The sequence below is a fragment of the Protopterus annectens genome, chromosome 10.part0 (genome assembly GCF_019279795.1).
Source record: "Protopterus annectens isolate FY-2018-M chromosome 10.part0, PAN1.0, whole genome shotgun sequence".
NCBI classification, from domain to species: domain Eukaryota; kingdom Metazoa; phylum Chordata; order Ceratodontiformes; family Protopteridae; genus Protopterus; species Protopterus annectens.
In genome coordinates, this window is record NC_056744.1 from 152,540,715 (window position 1) to 152,564,614 (window position 23,900).

The window sequence follows — 23,900 nt, forward strand, 5'->3', positions numbered from 1 at the left end:
GTCATGAAATGTGGCATGCTGGAAGTAATACGGCTGTATAGGATGTAGGCACATAGTTGCTTTATGTTTGCTGCACTGTGCTATTCATTGTTTGGAGCCTGCTATACTCGAGGGGCCTGGATACTGCATCAAGAAAGAGTGCTTGGGTGCTAGTGTCCAAGTTTAGTTTGTGAGAGGATGTAGGGAAATGTTATTGTACAGTGATTAACAAGTGAGAAACTGAGAAGTCCTATAAGCAATCTTTGATCATGGGTTGTGGTGCCATGGAGTATATTTTTATAGAATGCTAAATTGTCTGGTATCACACAACCACAAAATAAATAATTCTAAAGTACAGAATACAGGCCACACGCTTCCAATAACATTTGCATTATCCTTTACTTTCTTAAGTATGAATATCCAGCACATTTCTTTATCTTGGTGTGTTACTTTCCTTTCATTATGTTATTTACTTTGTGGATCTCTGCCTTCTACGTATCTTGTTTGGTTAAGCATTCTGTAATCAGTATTGTGCTTGCTTTTGTATTAGGAGACATATATTTAGAGCAACTGTGGTTCTAGTGTTTTTGAAATCTTTGTATTTATTTATTAAACAGCATTACATTAACTTGTCTACAACCTGACATTTTCCTGACCCTTGGTTGTTTCAGCCTGTATATTCCAACATTCAAGTCTATGAAAGCCATCGCCTAAGATATATCTTTTAGCCTTAAAGCATACAAAGCATTGTGTAATATTCATACTTGGCCTATAAAGCTGAATTAAATAAAATGATGTTAAAATATGTTCTGTTATGGATAACACAAAAAGCACTTGCACTAAACATCTTGTTTAGTGTCATTACTTTTGGAAATGTTACCTCAAAATCCCAGATAACCAGTGCTCCATCCAAACCAATGCTGCTAAACTTGGCCCCATTTGATTTCTCTCCATGAAAGATGCGTAATTGACTGGAGTAAAATAAAGAAGAAGAAAACCATTATAGGATACAAATAATAAAACAATAAAAGGTCTTTATCCACATTTATTCACAAAAACTCCTGGTATCTTGGCCATATTCTTTATTATTTATTATTGAATTAAAATAAAGGATAAAAACATGTTTAAGGATGCACTGAAAATAAATAATTATTCATGTTTTTCTAACATCTTCAAAGCCAAAAAGGGATATTAAAAGTGCAATTTAGAAAATATTTGATATAGAATACCCTATATGATTTTAATTCCAGCATACCTCATTTTCCACATTTCACCATACATTCCATCAGCATCTGTTAGTTTACTGCAGTAGTGTTCTCTTGTATACCTTTTGGGTCTGATACTTTTACATATTGTATCATACATCTATATAGTTCTTCAGTATCTGAATTGTTTGTAGATGTTTATAAATGTGTAATGCATACATTACATACATTTTCTGTTTATATACAAATATCTGTTTATTATTAAGAGATGCATATATAACTAATTGTATTGTTCAACTCTGTCAACTGTTCTTTGTATTTGTTGATGCTTTGGGCACAAGTCATCACTGAAAAGGGTCTATGGATGACAAGGCTGTGGGCCATAATGAGAATTCTGCCAGCCTTTTCAGTGAATGTGTGTGAGCATATTTGAGTGTGTGTGTGTGTGTGTGTGTGTGTGTGTGTGTGTGTGTGTGTGTGTGTGTGTGTGTGTGTGTGTGTGTGTGTGTGTGTGTGTGCGTGCGTGCGTGTGTGTGTGTGTGTGTGTGTGTGTGTGTGTGTGTGTGTGTGTGCGTGCGCGTGCGTGCGTGTGTGTGTGTGTGTGTGTGTGTGTGTGTGTGTGTGTGTGTGTGTATACGTGTGCGTGAAAATAATACTTGATGTGAAATACAGTTACCTTCGATAAAGGGACACTGAAAGTCATTAGTTCACAGAGAGAGAGTAGTGAGAAAAGGGCATAGGAGTGCTGGTCAAAATATTGTGGTCTGTTAATTGCCTGTGTGCAGTTCATTCTAGGTAAAATTACTGGAAAGTCATACCCAGTAAGCATTTCATATTCTCTTTATGTTTTTGGAACTAGATTGTACTTTGTAAATTAATTATTGAAACAGAGTTGTGTGTACATTCTTGCTATTACTTCTTCCTTGGCTGGCAGTGATGAGATTCAAACCACATCAGTGTCAGCCATCTTGATATCATATGGGTGTCATGTTGATGTCAATGGTGCATTTATACTATCACATGTAGATTCTGAGGTGCCATTTCCCATTGTATTTGGTGGCAGTGGTGCCAGGCCACCTTCACATTAGCATAAAACCGATTCCTGACATGTCATATTTTACCAGGACCTTAAAATCATCCCTAGTCTGTAAGGTGCCTTGTTAAAATGAGATTTATAGTTTCATTTTTGTGAACCCAGTTAAACAAAAGCAGTTTTCTCAAATGCACTTTCACTTTTTCAGCAAATGGCATCGTCCTTAAAGACTTCTTATGCAAGTGCCTGTGGCTTCTATGCCCCCCAATTAACCAACTCAAGGACAGCTGAGTCCTGGAAATAAGGATGGTCCCCTACTGCAGTGGTCTTGAAGTACAGGCTGAAACAGTAACATGAATATGGCAGCAAGCTATGCCCTTTAGCTTGGCTTAAAACAGTATGTTGCTCTGTTACTAAACTGTTTTCCATCTAAAAGCCAAAGCAGTCTTTAGCAAAGAAAATTCATTTATCTGAATTACATTCATCAAACTGAGAGTGAATTGATCTCATTTTGATGAAGTGGATAACTACACATCTCAATGCCCCTACCTGTCATTTTAAAATCATACTTCAGGATTTAAAGCAGGAAAGATAACAGTGGTCATGAGGTTCACTGCAACACAGTGGGAATGTGTCCAAATGTGCTTCCACTGACCAAGATCTGTTAGCGACAGGTGTTAGAAGGCTGGCTGTAGGAGGGAGGAATGAATAACCTACACCAGTTCTTCTTGTTCTGGGGTGGAGCAAATGTATGATTTTGCCAAAGCAGGTGTACACTGTAATGCAGACTGGGGGATTATATTCCTGTATCTGGGCACCCTCTTGTTTTTCAGCAGCAGAGGAGTTGGTGCAGCTGCATGCATGTGAGTGAGTGGGAAATGCCTAAAATGTCACTGCATGTTTTGCCTCCTAAGTTAGGGTGATTAGGGCCAGTATATGATATCCTCTTCCTGGTTCTGGACAAGTCTGTTTGTTTGTTTATTAAGTGATTAACCATGAAAGTAAACTAGTGCAAGGACCCTTTACAGCTATGAACTTGTTCAGCTAGAACAGTTATAATACAGTGCAAGGATAAAACACAGAACACAGCAAACAGATGTTATAGAATATTAAGGACCACACCTTTATAATGTCACAAATACTTAAACTAATTTACAATAAACTTAACTGTATTCAAGAATTAGGAATATTAGTTCAGTGTATACAAAACAGAAATGAAACTACTGCTTGCTGGTCAAAGCTACAAGTCAGTTATTAGTAATAGCATAAAAGAAGTAGTAATGCACCGAAATTTAATTAAAGACTGTAAAGATTTAAAGTTAAGACAGACAACTTAAAGTTGCATAAGCTGAAAGTCACAAAAACGTGTATCCTTTTTCATTGTAATATTGCCATTCTGTGGTGGTCTAGTAGCTGCCATCCATCAATAAGTTTGTTAGTGTGATGTGCCCTGTAATGATGAAGGAGGGAATGAGGGCTTCAAACCCAGGGATTTCGTGATTGCAGCTTACTGTCTGAACTACTGCGTTGCTTAAAATTGTCACTCTAACAATACATTGCAAATTGTTGCATTGTGTAACAGCTGACTCGTGCAGTTAGTTGCCGTTTCTGTAAATTACTGAAATTGCTTACAGTCAAAATATGTATTACTATGTGACTGCATATCTCTGTGGGTGGGGTTATACAACTCTAGATCACAATTTTCCAGTTCATGGTTTCTGTAATCTAATAGTATGAAATTTGTTTATGAAATGCTAGGCAATGTGTTTCTTTTTTAAGAGGTTAAAAGATGTTTGAGTTTATAGTATATATAGGAGAATGGTTAAAGCCATATAGTCAGCTTCCAAAATGACAGGCTTGTATTGTTGAGGAAGAAAATGCCATTTGTTTTATATGCAAGATTGCATAACCTCAGGAAAAAAGGAGCTGCCTTTTCTATCAAGAAGTTAGTATAATTATGTGGCTGCTACTGTGAGATGGCCACCCTCTATATCGGTGTGTATAAACATTGTTTTGTTTTGGTTTATTTTTTGTATTTCTTTACTTCTTTACATCTTCAGTCTTCCTGTGATCAATCTATTGTTTTACCTTCATGTAAATATTGGCCTTTTGATTGATTATGAATATAAACATTATTGAAAATAAGGATCAAAAATGCTTTTCAGAATCTCATTTTTGTAGCAATTGTTTCTGTAATCGTGCATTCCAGAAATTATATCAGAAGGTGCATATACAGCCATTTCTATGTATTTTTGCTAAATAGCAGAAAAGGACAAAGGGAAGGGCAAGCCTCACCAGGCTGAGCAAAAATGGGAGGGAGATCATAAAAAACTAAGAAAAAATAGAAGAACTGGAGGGGGATCATAGAAAACTAAGAAGAAACTACAGGTACTGGAGTTGGATCATAGAAAACTAAGAAAAAGTAGAAGTACTAGAGTGGGATCATAGAAAACTAAGACGAAACTACAGGTACTGGAGTTGGATCATAGAAAACTAAGAAAAAGTAGAAGTACTGGAGTGGGATCATAGAAAATAAGAAAAAGTAGAAGTACTGGAGGAGGATAATAGAAAACTAAGAAAAACTAGAAGTACTGGAGGAGGATCATAGAAAACTAAGAAGAAACTACAAGTACTGGAGTGGGATCATAGAAAACTAAGAAAAAGTAGAAGTACTGGAGGAGGATCTTAGAAAACTAAGAAGAAACTAGAAGTACTGGAGTTGGATCATAGAAAACTAAGAAAAAGTAGAAGTACTGAAAGAATACTTTGTTCAGGCTTTGCAAAAAACAAAAATACAAGGATGCCATGCTGGGTGGGAGGCAGGACAGATTGGAGTGAGGAGTGGAGAGATGGCATGATGAGCTGAACGAGGTAAAAAGAGAACTGTCACCCTTCAGAGAGGATAACACACAAGGACCAGTTGCATCACCTCCCAGAGTCCTCTGTCCAATATGCTGGCAGTCTCACTCACATAGATCTTTGACATATTACTGTCCAACACAAAAGTGCCTGGTGACAGAAGCACAGCAAGTGTGGCACCCATGTGCAAAGGAAAACCAGGAAATCTGGGGTACCACATGCCTGTTCCTCTAATAACACTGGGCAGAGAATTTTTAATAGAATTCTGAGGGGAAGTTTGATAATGTTCCTACAACAAAATAATCCCAAAAGTAGAAACTAACATGAGTTCATGACCAGAAGCCACTGTAGAAACCAATATGGGTTCATGACCAGAAAGCACTGTTAGTCAAACTTTATCCAGTTTTATGAAAGGGTACTATATGAATTGACAGGTGAGTACCAGTTGATGTTATCTGAATGGATGCCAGCAACATCCCACACAGAAGTCTTATCAGACACCTGGTAGGGCTGTGGGTAGAAGCAAAGTGAAGAACTGGACAACTGTATGTCTGAATGGTAGAGTACAGAGGGTTGCAGTGATAGTGAAAGCATTGAATAATTAGGAAAGTGACTTCTGCATAACCCCTAGGGGTCTATTATGGATCCTGCATTCTTCAATGCATTTGTCTCAGACTTATATGAGGAAATATAAAACAGGATCACCCTCTTCACTGATGACATAAAGATAGGTGCAATAGTAAAATACTGCAAAAACGAATTTAAGGAAGGAATTGGAGAGATTGAAAAGGTGAGTAGAAGACTGGCAGTTGGTAAGGCTCATTGCAGACAAATGCAAAGGACTGCATTCAACCACAACATCCCTGGTATTATGTATCAGCTGGGGCAGTGGAACTCATGGCAACACTGCAGAAGACACATCTGGGGGTGCTGATCATTCCTGCCCTGGACTAGCAGAAGCAAAACTGGAGGCAAGCAGGTGCTGCAATCTGAATGCTTGGGTGCATCCTCAGGGAGATCGACTCTAGCAACAAACAAGTAATGCTCTCACTCTACAAGGCCCTAGTTAAGCTATCCTTTGAGTATTATGTGCTGTCCTGGATAGCATAAAAGGAAAGGGATATGGAATGCTGGAAGGAATCCAGAGGAAAGTAACTAGAAAGAGGCATGGAATGGTGGGGAAAGGATATAACCAGAGGCGAGAGGACCCTGAACTCTTCTCACTTGAAAACAGAGGATACACGTGGGACAAGATATTGGTGCACAAGACTATGGCAGGAGTAGGTTTAGGGACATCCTGAACTGGATGGACAGAGGGGGGAAGGATGGGATGCAGGCAGAACACTGTAACAACTACTCCCTCAATCTCTAAAAGTACTTCTTCGCAGAGAGGATCATGGACTTATAGAATGACCTACCAGAGTTGGTAATTAAGATGGAATACAGAGAGGCATTCAAGAGGCATAGGAGAGGTAGAGAAACAGTAAGACTTAAGGTGAGGATGGAATGGAAGTAGAATGTTAAACATACTTGAAAGTCAGACTATATAGATTTAGTTCCTCCTTCTACAGTCAAGCTAATGTATACAATGTAGTGCTTGTTTATACATATTAGTAAATGGTCGTGTGAAAATTAGTTTGCATTTTCATATATTACAGTATGTCCTGATATATATATATATATATATATATATATATATATATATATATATATATATATCTACTTCATAAGATCGACAGACCATTTGATCGACATTCATTTGGTCGAGAGCTCATTTGATCGACAACCAGTATTCAAGGCACTTAACAGGGAATTGCCCGCCTCCCCAATGTTGTGCGACCCTGGAGGTGATATATATAGTTAGGGGGGAGTCATGGGCACAGCCCCCCATGTTCCTTTAAAACATGAAAAAACAACAAAAACTACACATTTTAAACAAATGTGCGCCCCACACCCCCCCAACTATATATATCAACTCCAGGGTTGCACAACATTGGGGCTGGGGGCAAATCCCAGGGTTTTGTCTTGAATAAAGGTTGTCGATCAAATGAGCTGTCGACCAAATGAATGTTGGTCAAATGGTCTGGCGATCTTATGAAGTAGACCCATATATATATATATATATATATATATATATATATAACAGATATATATATATATATATATATATATATATATATATATATATATATATATATATATATTTATTTATTTATTAAAATACCCATAGTTCTTCAATCATTAAACACACGCTTTGCTTTCAAAGATCTCCTGAAACAGTTCACTCCTGATATTCAGTACATTACCTAATGCTGTTCTGATGCAATGTTTCCAAGCCCGTATCATCTGAGTCAGTAGTTGCTTTTTTATCTAGGTTACGAAAGTGCTGCATGGCAGACTGGTTGCCTTTCAAGCTTCCTTTTGCCATTCCAAGCTTGCTGACGAACTGAAGATTATCGACATCAACATACTGAAAGTGGCACAGGCTACAGTCATGACCCTAGATTAGGCAGGAGGTTAAAGAAACTTAGGTTAAACATAACTCAGACAAAGATGCTTTGCATCTAGAAAGGACAGCCTATGAATTTTACTTAGTTTTTTAGAAATTTGGATTTCTTCTATGTCAGTGCAGTTTGAAATAAGCATTACTTCAGCAACATTAATGAATTTCTTTTTGGATTGACCTGTAAATGGTTCATCTCCCAGGCCCATGCTTACACTTATCAAAGGTATCAGAACTTGTCAGAGATTTGGGATGCATGGCTAGACTTAAAAAGGCCCTTGTGGTTGTTAACCTAGTAAACACCTATAAACCTATGAACCTATGGCAAGGCATCTAGCGTTCAGTAAAACCTTATCGCCCCTGATTTCTATTATTTGGAATTTCTTTTCCGTTGGCTCTGCAGGGCTGCCATGGATTTGCAGGCCTAATGATTAATATCATGGCTTTGTACGGAGTGTTCAGCAGGTGCTGTGATATGTTGCTTATCTGGATGATGTATTTCACATTCTGATCAATAAGACAAAGTAACAAAATCCTTAACAAAAGTTATACAGAGGTGAACCCTTCAGCTTGGAAAGAAAAGTTTCCAAATTCTGAGCTACAGTTTGACAGTTCTGTATTGTGACTGTCCATACTGTAACAAAATATCTGAAATAAAAAACATTCTATAGCATGTGATTCATACAGGGTTAAACATATAGCGCTCAATGGTTGCCTGCATAATGAAGATAACAACAAGCATTTGCAAAATCAACCATGCACTTAATATTACAGAATTAGCTAGACATAAATACTGAGCAAACATTCTGAATGAAATACTTGGTATGAATCAACCAGATGCTGTTTGTTACATTAAGTAAAATGTTAGGAAATGGTGTGTTAGAGAACAAAATGTAGCTGAATTTTGCTTGCAGAAATATATGTTAAATGGCTGACATACATATGTGAATAAATGAAGGTTGTTGTTGACAAACAATATTGCACATCTTGTCTAAGAGAGCTCAGTTTGCATTTACTACTTCCAAAATCCCTTGTCTTCTTCCCTTGTTTCCACTGTTCCTTCATACTTCCTACTACTTTTCCCATATATATATATATTTAATTAAACTTTCTAAGGTATACAAGTGCATTTCTCAGTAAAAAAAATCCATCTTGCCTCTTGTGTACTTCCATCCAACATGCAGTTCTATCTGTTCTAAACTGCTAACCTTCCTTTTCTGACCCAACCAGCAACCCTTTCTAAGCGAAATCTTTTATACCTTGAACATGTCTGTGCCCCTGTACCCCCTTCCTCAAGACTGAACAAGTTTAGGATTGCTGGTCTATCATAACAATGCAATTTTCTCAGTCATAATAACCTTTCTTGCTGTGACCAACAAATGGGGAAGATATCAACTACTTAACTTACCTATAAATAAATAAATTACAAAATATATGTTAAAACTGAAATTACTGTTTGGAATGGTGAATTTTAGGAGTAATGATCACGCTGAGATCCATCTGTCTTGTGCATCTGGTAGAACTATGCAGAGTTCTATGTGCTCATCTCTACACTTTGCTCATCTTAGTAGTAAACCCTATTTGGGATCTATTGAACCTTTTAACAATCCTGTCCAGTGCTTCCTAGTAAGACTACCATCTCTGGCCACAGGGATAGCCTCGGTTTCATGTGCAGACAAGTTAATCTTATTTATTAGATTGATTTAATTTTCTGGTACAAAGCTGCCATGCAGGGCATAGCCCAGAATAAGTATACCTAACATGAAAAGCAAGCACCCAGCCCCACATTTTAATCTCTGTGTATTATTTTTGCCACACTAAATAACTTTTTCACAGTGACTGAACATTGTTTCCTCACCCACAGTTAAACTGCTACTCGTTGCTGTCTTTTATTAGCAAATTATAGCAAAAACTCCACAATGCCATCACAATATAAGGTCAGGTAATCTGACCATTGGTTTCCATTGTTTCTTCATAACTTCCATAGGAACACAAGATCATAGGAGATTACTAGGCTAACAACCTGGAGGTCATTTTAAGCCTAGCCATTTCATCTCAATATAATACCATAGAAATGCTAGTCAATATTCAATACCCATGATTCCATTTAATGATGACTGCCCATGTCTAGGAGGGCTGTGGGTGCTATCACCGGTAAGAATTTATGGTGTCCTATCCTCTTGAACAGTGTTAGAAGTTGTCTGTTTCGCATGAATTGGTAGCCTGCTCCAAAGACGTGGCAGTCGCTGGGAGATAAATCTGTTCCTCCAACATGTACTATTTAAGTCGCAGGCCATATTTAGGTCCTTTGAATGGGTAGTCCTAGCCCAGTTTAATTTATGGATATGCAGCAAGTTCATTAGGTTTGGGTCTTGAATTGCTCTGTAAGCAAGGCATAAGTTCCCCTAAGAAGTTTATACGATACAGAGTATAGTGAGAGGGATTTTAGCCAGTCTGTGTAAGCACATGCTAGAGCCCCTTAATCTTCTTTGTTAAAAACTTCTGAGGTATCTCCAATTGCTGCAGGTACCTAGTATGATACATGCCGAAAGGGGCATTATACTCAATTATGGGCTGGATAAGTTCCGAGTATAGAGGGGTTATAACCTCATTTGCTCTTGAGGTGATGCCTTTACTAATCAAGTGCGCTACATAGAAGGCTTCCTTACTACAGTAGACCAAATGGTGGTCGAAGTTAAGGTCACAGTCAACTTGTTTTCCCAGGTCCCTTACCACTTCGTGGATACTTAAGAGTATTGTTGTTGATTTGACAGTGTGACGGGACATTGCTTGTGCTGAAGGAAATGATGATGCATCTCTTTATATCCAGTTTGAGACTGTGACTAATACACCAGTCATTGGTCTGCATGAAACCCTCCTGGAGTATACTGACATCATTTGGGGAGTCAGTGATTCCACCTAGTTTGCAGTTGTCTGCAAACTTGGTCAGCTACAACTCCTTAGTTTTGCCTGAACTTCTGAGAAGTATATGCCCAAACAGTAGGGGGCCCAGCACTGACCCCTGTGCACCCCGCTGGTAACAGGACTGCTGGTTGATGTGATCACCTACTTTGATAGTGTGTATCTGGTCTGTGAGCCAGTTGGCAACCCATCTTACAATGAAGGGGTTTACATTCACCTTTGCTACATTTATTGGTAATGCCTGAATGTGAGATTGTGTCAAAAGCCTTTGCCAAGTCAAGGTATGCTGTGTGCACAGCTTTGGCCTTGTCAATGGCCTTGATCACATTTTCAAAGAAATCCACCATACTTAACAGGCAGGATCTGCCCTTGACGAAGCTGTATTGGGTAGGATCCAGGGTTTGGAGGTCACCTATGTCTTTATTTATGAGGTCCGTAATGATACATTCCATGGTCTTACAGATGAGACTGGTCAGGCTTATGGGTCTGTAATTCCCCGTGTCTATTGCTAGGCCACCTTTGTGGAGGGGAATAACTGTTGCTGTTCTCCATTCCACAGGAACAAAGCCTTGGGTTAGGCCATGATTGAAAAGAGTACTTTGTGGTGAAGCTAATTCATGTTTTAGCCTGTTAAGAAGATAGCCTGGGATGTCATCTGGACCTATAGAGGCTGTGTTTTTTTACCTTGGACAAGACTTAGAGGACCTGCTCTTCAAGTAAGCAGGGTGGGGGAGTTTGGGGGAAGGTTTGTGATAAGTTAGGAGGGGATAAGGGAATGAAATTTTCACCAAACCTATCCACTAGCAGGTTTGCTATCTCTGTGGGGTCAGTGTGTGTGATATCATTGGCCACTAGTTCTGCACATGCTTGGGTCTTACCTTTTAGACTATGTATGTAACTGTAAAAGACCATATGGTTATCTTTGGCTGTACTTGCTAAATTTCTCTCAAAGGAGTCCTTGGAGGATTTGACAAGTTGTCTTATTTGCCTGTGGAGGCTGAGGAGTGTTACAGGAAGGTGCTTTTCCACTGTTGGGGCCTGGCCTTTATTTTCTTGGACAGAAACTTTTTGTGTTTATTGTAAAGTTTGTTGATGCTGGATATCCACCATGGCAGCTTATTATTACTTGGGGCTGTGGCTTTGATTCTTTCTGGTACAGTCAAGTTTATGACACTTATCCAAGTGATTATATGGGGCTTTAGTGTAAGCTTCAGCATAGTTACCACTTCCAGCTTGGGATGGGGCTTGGAATGCATTTATACTTTCACCTAGGAAAGTATAGTTTGCCTTGGTGAAGTTTTTTAGTTGGATTTCACCCTTTGTGAGTTCTGGTGTTAGTGCCAGCTCAAAGGTGACTGATGAGTGGTCGGTTTTAACTAATGAGGGTCTGACAGTTGTGGCAGTGCATCTGTTTGACATGTTGGCGAGGACCATATCTAGAATGTTTGTTCCTCTTGTTGGGGTATGGACAATTTGGTCAGGGCATTTGAATTAACAAAGTCAAGGAACTTTTGTGCTAGTGAGTTAGGGCTAGCATAAGTTTCCCAGTTGATGAGTTTCCCAGTTGATGGTGGGATAATTGAAATCCCCCATAAACAGTGTGTTCAGTAAAATTTGGATTCCTCCAGTTTGGTCAAGTGGGCTTCATGGGTGTCATAACCATGGAGGGGGATCTATAACTGGCTATGACTTGAATGGGGGTCTTACCCACCATAACTTGGACCTGGAGTAACTCATGGAGTTGTCCAGTCTAACTAGATGGGAGGTGAATTTATCTCTAATATAGATTGAAACACCGCCTCCTTTGGTTTTCACATGTTCGTTTCACAGTCTAAAGGTGCAGAAGGCATTGCAGCTTTGCAAGGCTGGGGGTACTCTCTGAGGCCTTGAACCAGGTTTTTCTGACTGCACAGACATCTACAGCTGCTAGTGATAGAAGTGCTTCCAGGGAGTGCAGTTTTTGGTTTAAGCTCCTAGCATTTAGCAGCATGACCCTTGTTTTCTTCTAATTGGTTAATTCCATGTTGGTAATGTTGTTTTCAAGACCTTGCCTAAAAAAGGCACTATGGGGGAGGCAAGAGCCTTTGCCAGCAGCCGAAAGCCTAGAAGTGCCAGATGCAAACTGTCTCTGGCAAAGCAGCAAGGTTTGTCGGCCATGGCTTCTCTGGCCGACAGGAACTGGATTCCCTTTAAATGACACCAAAAACTAAGCCAATTATTGAAATCAATCATTTTTTCTTTATACTGTGGCATAATTCTAGGTGACAGTAGTATGCTGCTCAAGGCTAGGGACATACCTGCCTTGACATGTAGTCAGAGAGCTCAACCATGTCTCTCTTCATATAGTCCAGTGAGGTATGTCTCAGGTCATTCACACCAACATGAACTATGGCAGAGTCATAATGGTACTTGTTGCTGACAGACCTGAATGCATGTGTGATCTGATGAATCCTGACACCGGCCAGGTAGCTGACTGTGACTTTCTCGTTGTCCAACTTGGAGAGTGGGACATCCACGTGTCTCACTATAGAGTCTCCAATGACAAGAAAAAGAAGTTATGTCTTACCATAACGTTCCATCTGTATTGTTGATCCTCGTTCAGTCATTACGTGTGGGTATCGGTTCTGACCTCAGAACCGAGCCAGCCATCTTCCAAGCTCACGTCAGCTACAAACTCTAGAGCTAAAACTCTTACCCAGAATTCCCCTCTCCCTGTTACCTCAGATTGAGTTTGCAAATCAAAAGAAGGTAGAAGCTACCTCTGGTCAAATGACCTAATAGAATCAGATGGTGAGATCCACTAGAAGCCACAGGAAGAGGGTCGTAATGACTGAACAAGGATCAACAATACAGATGGAACGTTATGGTAAGACATAACTTCTTTATCCAATACTGTTAATCCTCGGTCATTCCTTGTGTGTGGGACAGAGTCCTCAGCTAACTTTATTCCTGGGAGACTCTCATAGAAGGACATTCCTGAGCACAATAGAACCAAAAGATGCTCTTCCCCTGGAGGCCAAATCCAATTTGTAATGATTGATGAAGGTATGAGGGGTAGCCCAAATTGCAGCTGCACAAATGTCATGTAAAGAAGCTCTGGCATGGAAGGCAGCAGAAGTTGCCACCGACCTTGTAGAATGAGCCTTTATGGTAGTAGGTAATGGAATATTACGTTGTCTATAAATGAAGGTCACACAGTCTTTCAACCATTTCGCCAATGTGACCTTAGCAACAGCACATCCTAATCTAGGCCCAGAATAGGCCAAAAATAACTTGTCTGATTTACGAGAGGCCTTAATCCTGTTCAAGTAGAAGCAAATTTGTCTGTGAATATCTAGGGTATGTAGGCAATACTCTCCTTTGTTTGAATAGTTGGGGAAGAAAACTGGCAATTCAATGGTTTGATTAATGGACACTTCAGAGATCACTTTTGGCAGAAAGGAAGGATTAGTTCTCAATGACACTCTATCTCTATGAAAAATCAAATAGGGACTCTTGATGCATAAGGCTTGAAGCTCAGAAATACGTCTGGCAGAAGTAATGGCAACCAAAAACAAGGTTTTCCATGACAAGTATTTAAGGTCGCAAGAAGAAGATGGTTCAAAAGGTGGCATTGTCAAAGCTTGTAGAACTAATGACAGGTCCCATGGTTGAGCAGGTTCTCTAAAAAGGGGTTTTAGATGATTCACACCTTTTATGAAAGTCTTGCATAATTTGTGTGACATAAGAGAGGAGTCTTGGACACCATCATGGAAATTAGATATTGCAGCCAAATGAACTCTAATGGTAGAGGATGACAGACCAGAATGAAAAAGGGTGGCTAGATACTCCAGTACTATCGACACTGGTGCTGAAAAGGGATCTACCTGTTTTTCTTTCAGCAAAAAAGTAAATATTTTCCACTTGTTTAGATAAGTAATTCTGTTGGAAGACTTAAGAGAGGCAATAAGAATATCACGTACTGGCAAAGAAAGATCATTCTGCCTGGCAATCAAGGGAATTGGAGGAGCCAAGCTGTGAGCTTCAGGCTGTCCAAGTTGGGGTGAATCAGATTCTGCGGATGGGAGATCAACCCCGGGGTAGGATGGAGAATCCACAGTTGATGTAGCAGGTGAGGCCAAAGGAAGGGAAATCTGATGAGGCCAATATGGTGCTATGAGGATCACTTTGCTCTTCAACCGGCGGGCTTTCTTCAGAAACTGGGGAATGAGGGGGAGAAGTTGAAATGCATAAAGTAGACCCGAGGGCCAATCATGGACTAGAGCGTCCGGGAGAGGAAATTGGGGTGAAATAGTTGCTGCATTTGTAGTTGGTCAGGGACGCAAAGAGGTCACAGCAAGGAAGACCCCAGCAGTTGAAAATCTCTGCCGCTATCAAGGGATTCAGGGACCACTCGTGAGGTTGTAAAATACACTTGCTGAGTCTGTCTGATATCACATTGGAACTCCCGGGAATGTGCGTTTCTAGAAGAAAACAGTTCGTAGCCATCGCCCATTGCCATATCCTAGTGGCCTCTCAACAGAGTGGGTAAGATTTTGTTCCACCCTGTTTGTTGATGTACCAGACCACTGCCATGTTGTCTGATTGTATCGCAATAGTCCCAGATGGCAGCAGGGGATGGAATGCTTGCAACGCCAGAAGCACCGCCCGCAGCTCTAGAACATTTATATGCAGATGGGCCTCCATTTCGGACCAAGTACCTTGGACTGTCTGTCCCTGACATAGCCCCCCCCACCCCATCAGGGAGGCGTCCGTGGTCACTGTAGCCCTGGGCTGCTGGGGGGAGAAGGGGCGAGACCATTGTGATGGGTTGTGGGCCATCCACCAATTTAAATCCTGTTTGCACCTGTGAGTTACCCGAATCTTGGCCGAAAGAGGGTACTGAAAGGGATACCATTGGGTGAGCAGTAGCCATTGTAGAAGCCTCATGTGAAACCTGGCCAGGGGGACAGTGGTGATGGAGACTGCCATGGAACCCAACAACTGTAGAAAAGAGTGAGCTGTGGATTTCTCCCTTGAAAGGATTGGGATCAGTTGTTGCTTTATCCTTAGAATTCTGAGCTCTGGAATGGATGCTCTGCAATTCTTTGTATTCAAGATGACCCCTATGAATTCTGTGGACTGAGATGGGGTGAGATTGGATTTTTGCCAGTTTATGGTTATGCCTAGCCTTTCTGCAGAGAGGAAAGAAGGCACTAGATGTCTGGTGGGGGTGGAGATGAGCCAGTCATCTAGGTATGGAAACACCTGGAATCATTGTAGTTGCAAGTGAGCTGTGATGACTGCCATGCACTTTGTGAACACTCTGGAGGCTGTAGAGAGTCCGAAGGGCAGTAGTCTGAACTGGTAGTGACTGGCTCCTGCACGGATGCAAAGGAATCTTCTTGGCCTGTCCATTTTTATGTGGTAGTACGCATCTTGAAGATCTATTGAGCACATCCCATCATCTTTTTCCAAAAGCGGAAGGATAGACTGTATTGTGACCATCCGGAATTTTTGTACTCTTACAAAGTTGTTCAATACTCTGTGATCCAAAATTGGTCTCCAGTCCCTGGTTTTCTTTGGCACCAAAAATAGTCTTGAGTAGAATCTGGATCCTATCTGGTCTGGAGGGACTATCTGGATGACTCTTTTTCTTAGCAGCTTTGATATCTCTAATGCTGCTTCTTCCCTTTGACTGGGTGGAACATCAGGTAAGTTTGTTGGGGGAGTGGGACAAAGATCAAAGGGAATATGATAACCTCTGGTTATTATCCTTTGTACCCAAGAATCGGTGGTGATGGTTAGCCAGGCAGAAGGGTACAAAGAGAAATGACCCCCAGCCACTTCCAGAGGGAAGCAGTTGGGCCGCTCTTCAGGAGTGCTGGTAGGATTGGCCAGGGAAAAAGTCCCTGGAACCCTGGTTACATGGACCCCCCTCTGCCCCAAAAAGGGCATCTTCCCTGTGAGTTTCCCCCTCTGCCTCTAGGGGAGAACACGGCCTGTGTGTCACGGAAAGGACCCTGAGACTTATTGTACCACATCTTCCCACTCTTCTGGTTTCTGGAGAAAGCCTGTTGAGGAGAAAATAACAGACACCCACGGCAGAAAGGGCCTTACCATCCTGTTCATATCTGGCCAGTGTGCTTTTAACCTTGGGTCCAAACAATGAAGAGGCTTTGATGGGAGCGTTGAGAAAGGAAGCCTTGAAGGGTTCTGCGAAATTACGAAATTACACAAGCGTATCCAGGTATGTCATCTCAGAACAATGCCTGAACTCGCTGCTCTAGCTGCTCCTTCTGATGCATGAGATATCAAGCACATGGAGGAGTTAGATATCGATTCAATGGTGGCTAGCTGAGAGGCCACTTTGTCATGGACCTCATCAGACACAGCACCAGCCAAAGTTTCAGAGAGCTCAGAAATTAAATCTCTTTGAAGCCTGGTAAAGTGTGCCATATAGTTCAGGGACCTGATTGCAAAGGTCGCTGATGCAAAAGTATGCTTCCCTATTCTGTCCAGAGCCCAGGACTCTTTGTTGGGTGGATGGATAGTCTGGCTTTCTTCTTCCACCAGGTCCTTTTAGTTGCAGCCGCCACCACCAAAGCATCTACAGAAAGACCTTTGGACCCATGGGGGTCAGTAGCAGGAGGGGACAAAATTTTATCTGGCCTTCAGGGAATGGCCTCAACGGTGTCAGAAGCCTTCCACAAATGCTGCATGACGAGCCGGACCAGTTTGTCGGCAGGTGGAGTAATCCAGGAGGTAGGGGACCGGGTGCGAAAGGCCTGCAGGAACACAGACTCTTCAGAGGTCAGGTTCAAGGGCTGCCAGTCACCTCTCTGTTTAAGAATTTCAAGAATATCACCAAAGGATACCTCAGAGGGTGAGCGAGGGGACCCTTCCACATCATCAAAGTCTGTGTCTTCAGTAAGGGACTCCTCTGCAGAGTCCATGTGTTTCCTCTTGCACGATCTTTTTTGATGAACTTCCTCAGATGAAGAAGCTGGGGAAGACAGCACAAAAGGGGTTTCCTGTGGGAGTATATCCTGAGGCCCTTGCGCCCGGTGTCCACCAGGAGCGACTTGTGTACATAGTGGTCCAGAGGAGGGTGAGGAGAGTGATAGCACAGGATCATCAGTCGACGCCAGAGCCTTCTCCATTAGCTGGAAGGCCGGTCCACCTGAAGAGGGGAGAGTGCCCAGGACAGGGGTCACTCCTCTCCTAATTGGCTCAGACTGCCGACTCAGAGTCCCTGGATGGCTGTGAAACACCAAATTACATATGCCACAGCTGACATCCTGGGTCAGAGCAAAACTCTCCTGCCACAAAGGCAACTGTGGCCCCTTAGTGAGGTCCATAAAGGGAACCGTAGAGGGGGAAGACTGTGCTATATCAAGGGGCTTCAAAGGCAATGAAGGTGGAGAATAAGTAGGGGACTTTGGCAAAGGGTGATCACCTCCTGAGAAAGGATAGGTCCTGGGGGGTGGGATACCTCTGGCCAAAAGCACTTGATCCACAAGACACAACACATCGTGTTCAGAGAGACTTCTAGTGGATTTCACGGACACGGCTGAGGGGGGGGGTCAGATCTAACCAAAGATGGAGCAAGCTTGGTGCCCACCTCGCAGGTCTGCACTGAAAACAACGGGGCTGTAAAGGACTGAACTACAGGTGTCTGCACCGAGGAAATCATCAGTGCTGAAGTCATGGTCTGCACCGACGATAAGATCTGTACCGAAGTGGTTTTCGGCGCTATGGCTGGAACCGAAAATATCAGTGCCGATAACTGAATTGTCGGTGCTGAGAGGGTAGTCGGTGCCAAAAAGGGCAATGGGTGTCGAAAAATCCATCAAAGTCATAACAGTCTGCATCGACTGGACAGTCGGTGCCAGTAAAGAAGTCTGAACCGAGGAGCCCCTCGGTACTGATACGGTAAAGGGCACGCTAGTCGGTGCCAAAGTCACAGATGGTGCTGATGGCCTTGGTGCCGAAGGTCTAGGTACTGAAAGCACTGGAGCCGAAGAAGTCAAATCCGAAGTGGAAAGCTTAGCTTTCTTGGGTCTCGGTTCGTGGGAGTCCCCAGCAGGGGATGAAGGAAGAGACTTGGCCTTTAAATGTTCATGACTCTTTTTCTTATGGGATCTTGGAGGGGTTGAAGCCTCCAACCCAGAAATAGCCTCTGAAAATGGAGATTTAAGTAACCCCTTCAATATCAGTTTATTTTTTCTCTCAATCAATGTCCTGTTAGAGAAATTCTTACAAATCCCGCAGGGCGGGTCAACTGTTAAATGAGGCAGACCCAAGCAATAGACACACAGGGAATGTGCATCTGAAGTAGGTAATTTATGGCCACAATCTGAACATCTTTTAAATCCTGGACTACTTTTTTTTATCTGCCATGTTAGAAAGAAAGAAGGAACAACCAGAAAAAATACCAGCAATGGTACAAGAATTACCCAAAGGTAAGAAGGAAAGGGGGTTTACCAACGATGGTAAAAAAGAAATTACCTTGCGGTAAAGAGGAGGAAAGGAATTGAAAAAATTCAAGAAAGGATAGTCGCTAAATGCGATAAGGTAAGAGAAAACTAATAACTTTTCTGTGAGAAAAGGTTGTTTTAGAATTTAGTATGATGAAAAATATTGTACTTAACTCAAGAGAAGTAGCTTGACACGACCAAATGGCGACACAGCAAACGAAATCTGAGGTAACAGGGAGAGGGGAATTCTGGGTAAGAGTTTTAGCTTGAGAGTTTGTAGGTGATGCGAGCTTGGAAATGGCCGGCTCAGTTCCGAGGTCAGAACCGATACCCACACGTAAGGAATGAACGAGGATTAACAACATCAGATCATTTGTTTTTTGAGTGTTATACCTTACAGACTTGGTGGGTGAGACACTGGTGTTGCTATGTGTCATGGGTGCTGGTGGGGACTATATTAGTCGTAGCAGTCTTGTGTTTTGGAGGTATCTGGTGTTTCGGTAAGTCTTTTGAGAGAACCTCCATGTATGTGGATTTTCGTGTTTGATGCATATTATGTGTATGACTACTGGTATGTGTGTGACTAGTGGCATGTGTATGACTACTGGTATATGTATGAGTAGTGGTACTATGTGCATATGTAGTGATGGGTGGGTTGACAACCTTCTCCATGTTACTGTTTTGAGTGAGAGAGAGATTATGGATTCAAGATTTTTGGTGTAGATACATCTCTCACACTCTGTACTATAATGTGTTATTAGTAGAGGGTTGTATGTGCACATTAGACAATTGCTACACTCCCTTAAGAGACCCAAGTCAACAAGGTTGGCAGGAGAAACAAGGGTAGTCCAACTGTCCATAATGCTAGGTTGAAGACTGTTGTCACTAGGAGTGGCTTTTCAGAACTGATCTTGGGGGACCTCAGTGGATGGATATTTCTGCCTGAGTTTTAGGGAAAAATTGTTGAATTTAACTGTCTAGCTTTGGAGCACAATTGCATGGCAGTGTGCTTTGCTGCATAACATGCAAAGAACCAGAAACCTGCTCAAATGCAGGGCCTAAATACCAGAAGTTAAAAACCTGAAAAACAAATGTAAAAATATTCAAAAGGACCAATGAGGATGCTTATTCCAAGTCCTAGAATGGTCTCCCCTTACCAGACAGGTCCCAATCAGCACATTCCCTTTACTAAAGTGCAGATAGATCCCTTCCGATCCAAGATGGCCTGGAAAACATGCTCAGAACACACAAACCACAACAAATAGTTCCAGAAGCAGCAAGTCTGTATCTAGACTATGCTATAGCTACTAGCTACCCTAGTTTCAGAGGGAAACACTAGAGAATGTTTAACACAGCAGAAAAATAGCAGTGACTTACTAAAAATGTTTATAACAGCAGAAAATCAGCAAGGAGGCTCTAATGAATGTTTTAAACAGTTAACAGATCAAGTACATAAACACTGATTGGTGGGAAAACCAGAACAAGCAGAAGAGATAGCTTTGAAACAGTGAAAAATACTAGTACATACTTAACAAACAGTGAAAATAGCAAAACGCTTTGTAAACAGTGAAAACAGCAATAACATTCAATTTAACAGGAACAGTAAAGCAGACAGTTGCAGTACAACAGTGTAGTTTAGTACACAGTAAATAAATACGGTATAAAAGTAGGTGGCAGGCAATAAAAAGTGTAGTAAATAGTATAAATAAGCCAAAAAACTGGCAACTTATGTTTTTTGGAAGTTCCGAAGCCTCTAGTCATCTGATATCTCAGCTCAGACTTGTGGCTGGTAGCCCACTTCAGTTCAGCTTGGTACAAACAAGCCATCATTATTGAATATTGCAACTATACAAATGCTCTAATCCTGCATCTGAGTTTTATATAACTTGCAATACTGTATCATAACTGATCATTTCTGAGCAGAGTGATCCTTGGTACACAGTAAAATGAATTAACTAATGAAGTGTTTGATTTAAATAGTGGTAGTACGTGGGCTTTATCTCTTCTTCTCTATTCTCTATAAAGCTTATTTTGTACTTTAACCATAACAAAGACACATTGTTACGTAATGTCTTTTGGTCAGTCTCTCCTAATTATCTAACCTCTTCAAGCTGTTAGTGACCATTTAAGTCATTGCCCTGCATCAGCCCGTGTAAGGGTATATTTTTTAGAAGGAAATGTTCTTTATCTACACCTTACCTTATGTGCCATTGACATGTGATGAGAGTTACTATTCAGGAAGTTTTGAGATTGCAGGAGACCTCGCTCAGAATGGCCTATACCTTAATTCCATCTAGTTGGGAGCATGTAATGTGTAAGACACTGCCCCCATACCACTCTCACACAGTAGTTCTGGTTTTCATACACTATCGTTACACAATCTGTTATCTCACAGCCCCTACCATATACATGGGGATAGCCTTCTTGATACAACTAGTGGATGCATATCTGCTCTATGCTAAACATCGTCTGCCTGTTGGAGAAAAGGACAACAGCTGAACCTCTTACATTTACCTCCTCAAGTGAAAGGTCCTCACGTTGAACCCAAGTCTTTTGTATCATAATCAAGGCAAAAAAAAATTATAGCTAGCTAGCCAGCCACTAAGCATAGATTTTCTGTCAGCAGAGCAATTCTGACTACACCCAAGGATGTTTGTGGGTATATAATGAGATAGTGTTATTAACTCCATGTAGACTGAAATACATGTTAATTTTGCAAATGCACATCATTAGTTTTCATTTTGTCATGCTGAGTCCAACACTATATATATATATATATATATATATATATATATATATATATATATATATATGTGTGTGTGTGTATATATATATATATATATATATATATATATATATATATATATACTTGTTAAAACAATTAGGAGGTGCAGTTTGCCCCCCCCCCAACCACACACACACACACACACACACACACACATGCATTGCCAAAATTAATGAAAACTGAATAAAACATTAGTCACCATTCGGCTAGCTGTATTTTCTATGAACTGTTGTCCAGGTGGTTTGCTGGTAATAGAAGTCCTTAGCAGTACAGTCTGAGGAGTCTGCTGGTTAGCAGAGAGTGTCTTACTGGGATGGTGTCAACTCTTTAAGAACCACCCAATACATTCTGCAAATTCTTAAGACTCCTGACCAGACATGTGCTCCAAATTAATGTCATACATACTGCTGCAGTTAAAATCTTCCCATTCGTGTTGACCATCCATAACAAATTGAATACTCTCAGATTATTCTCAAATCACTTTCCAAGCCCCATGTTGTACCAAGACTTCATAATAATGTCTTACTCAATGCACTGTTCTGGAACTGTTCCCCTGGATGCTGGAATAAGCAGTTAGCTTCTGAGAATTTGGCTTCCTAATGAGACCAAATTGGAAAATGACACTGAAGTTCTTTTGCTAAGTGTAATACACAGAATATGGTTAATCATATTACTTATGTATAGCCACTGCTAAATTAATCCATTTTGCTCGGAATGTTTCCCCTCCTTGTCAGTTTTGCAAAGAAGACAGTGCAGACCCCTTAAAACACATACAAGTCTTTTTGGATTTTCTCATATCTGCAACACAGTGAACTAGAAGCTGAATGAAAATCTGACAAACACAGTGCTTATTATGAACAAGCCACACTGCTTCTTCTTTATAGCAAACATTTCATTTCATCTTAAAAAAAGAATAAAAGAGTTGCAAGAATTTTCTTAACTGCCCTTCTAGTCAAATATTTTATTCACTTACAATTGCCTATATCTGGTTAATGTTGTCATACAAAGTGACCATGCAGTGATCTCAGATTACTAAAGGTAGGAAAATGATCCCTTCATTTAAGAATAACTTTTCCAGTCACCATACAGCCTGGAAGGAGATCTGCATGATGTCCACATGGCAGGAGAGGTGAGAGACTGAAGAGAGCCCTTCATCAAATATCTTATTTAAGCATCTAGCAATATTGCTTTACAAATGAGTTCATTATTTTTTCTGAAGATTACAAGAATATTATTATAAACAAGAATCTAAATAAATTGAAATATTATTGCGTTGTGCTACTGAACTATATATATGTATGAACACCCACAGTAGAAGACAGTAACATGGGAGATGAGCAGTTTGGATTAAGATTAGGGTGCAACACGAAGTAACCTGATACTTGCATTGACAGATAGTTGAGAAGAAGATGGAGATGAGGAAATAGTCCAAATGGGCATTCACAGACTTGGCGAAAGCATATGACAAGGTCCCCAAAACACTGATTTGGGCATTTCTGTGGTGGTTCAAAGTTCCAGAAACATTGGTAGAATTAGTGCAAGCTATGCACAAGGACCCAATGACTCAAGTATGAACAGTATTTGGTCTCACAGAGGGGTTCCCAGTGGGAGTGGGTGTGCATCAGGGATAAGCTCTGAGCCCACTGCTGTTCATACCCATGATGGACTACATTAGCAAACAGGTCAGAGGGGACAGATCAACAAAGTTGCTGTGTGTAGGTTATGTGACATTACAAGCTGACTCTAAGCAAAATCTTACAGCAAAAGATAGGGGAATGGAATGCAAAACTGAAGTCACATGGGATGAAACTGAGTACAGATAACACAGTAGTAATGGCAGCAAATGGGGGAAATCAGAAGAAGCTGAGAATTGAGATAGAAGAGAAAATAGTGGAACATGTAAACAACCAACAACTTCAATTATCTGAGAGGGGTGGCTGAGGAGAAGGGAAGCCTGAATGAGGAAGTCAAAGCTAGAATCAGAGGGCTGCAGCCAACTGGCACAGAGTCTCAGGTGTAGTGAATGACAGAAGAATGCCAAAGAAGCTGAAAAGTAAGGTGTACAAAACAGTGGTGCGACCAGTACTACTGTATGGTACAGAAACCTGGGCAGTAAAGGCAGAGCAGTTGAGGAAGCTAGAGATGATGGAAATGA

General features: G+C 41.0%; 1 protein-coding gene across 1 annotated transcript in view; it reads right to left on the minus strand.

The window, feature by feature from the left end:
• The window catches only part of LOC122813016 (actin-related protein 2/3 complex subunit 1A-B-like), a 494,459-nt gene that overhangs the window by 84,541 nt on the left and 386,018 nt on the right, over positions 1 to 23,900 (minus strand). The window contains exons 8-9 of the mRNA XM_044085122.1: positions 7,383 to 7,576; positions 860 to 950 (exon numbers count right to left, since the gene is read on the minus strand). Of these exons, the coding sequence (XP_043941057.1) occupies positions 860 to 950; positions 7,383 to 7,576 (285 nt within the window). The remainder of the gene's footprint in view (positions 1 to 859; positions 951 to 7,382; positions 7,577 to 23,900) is intronic.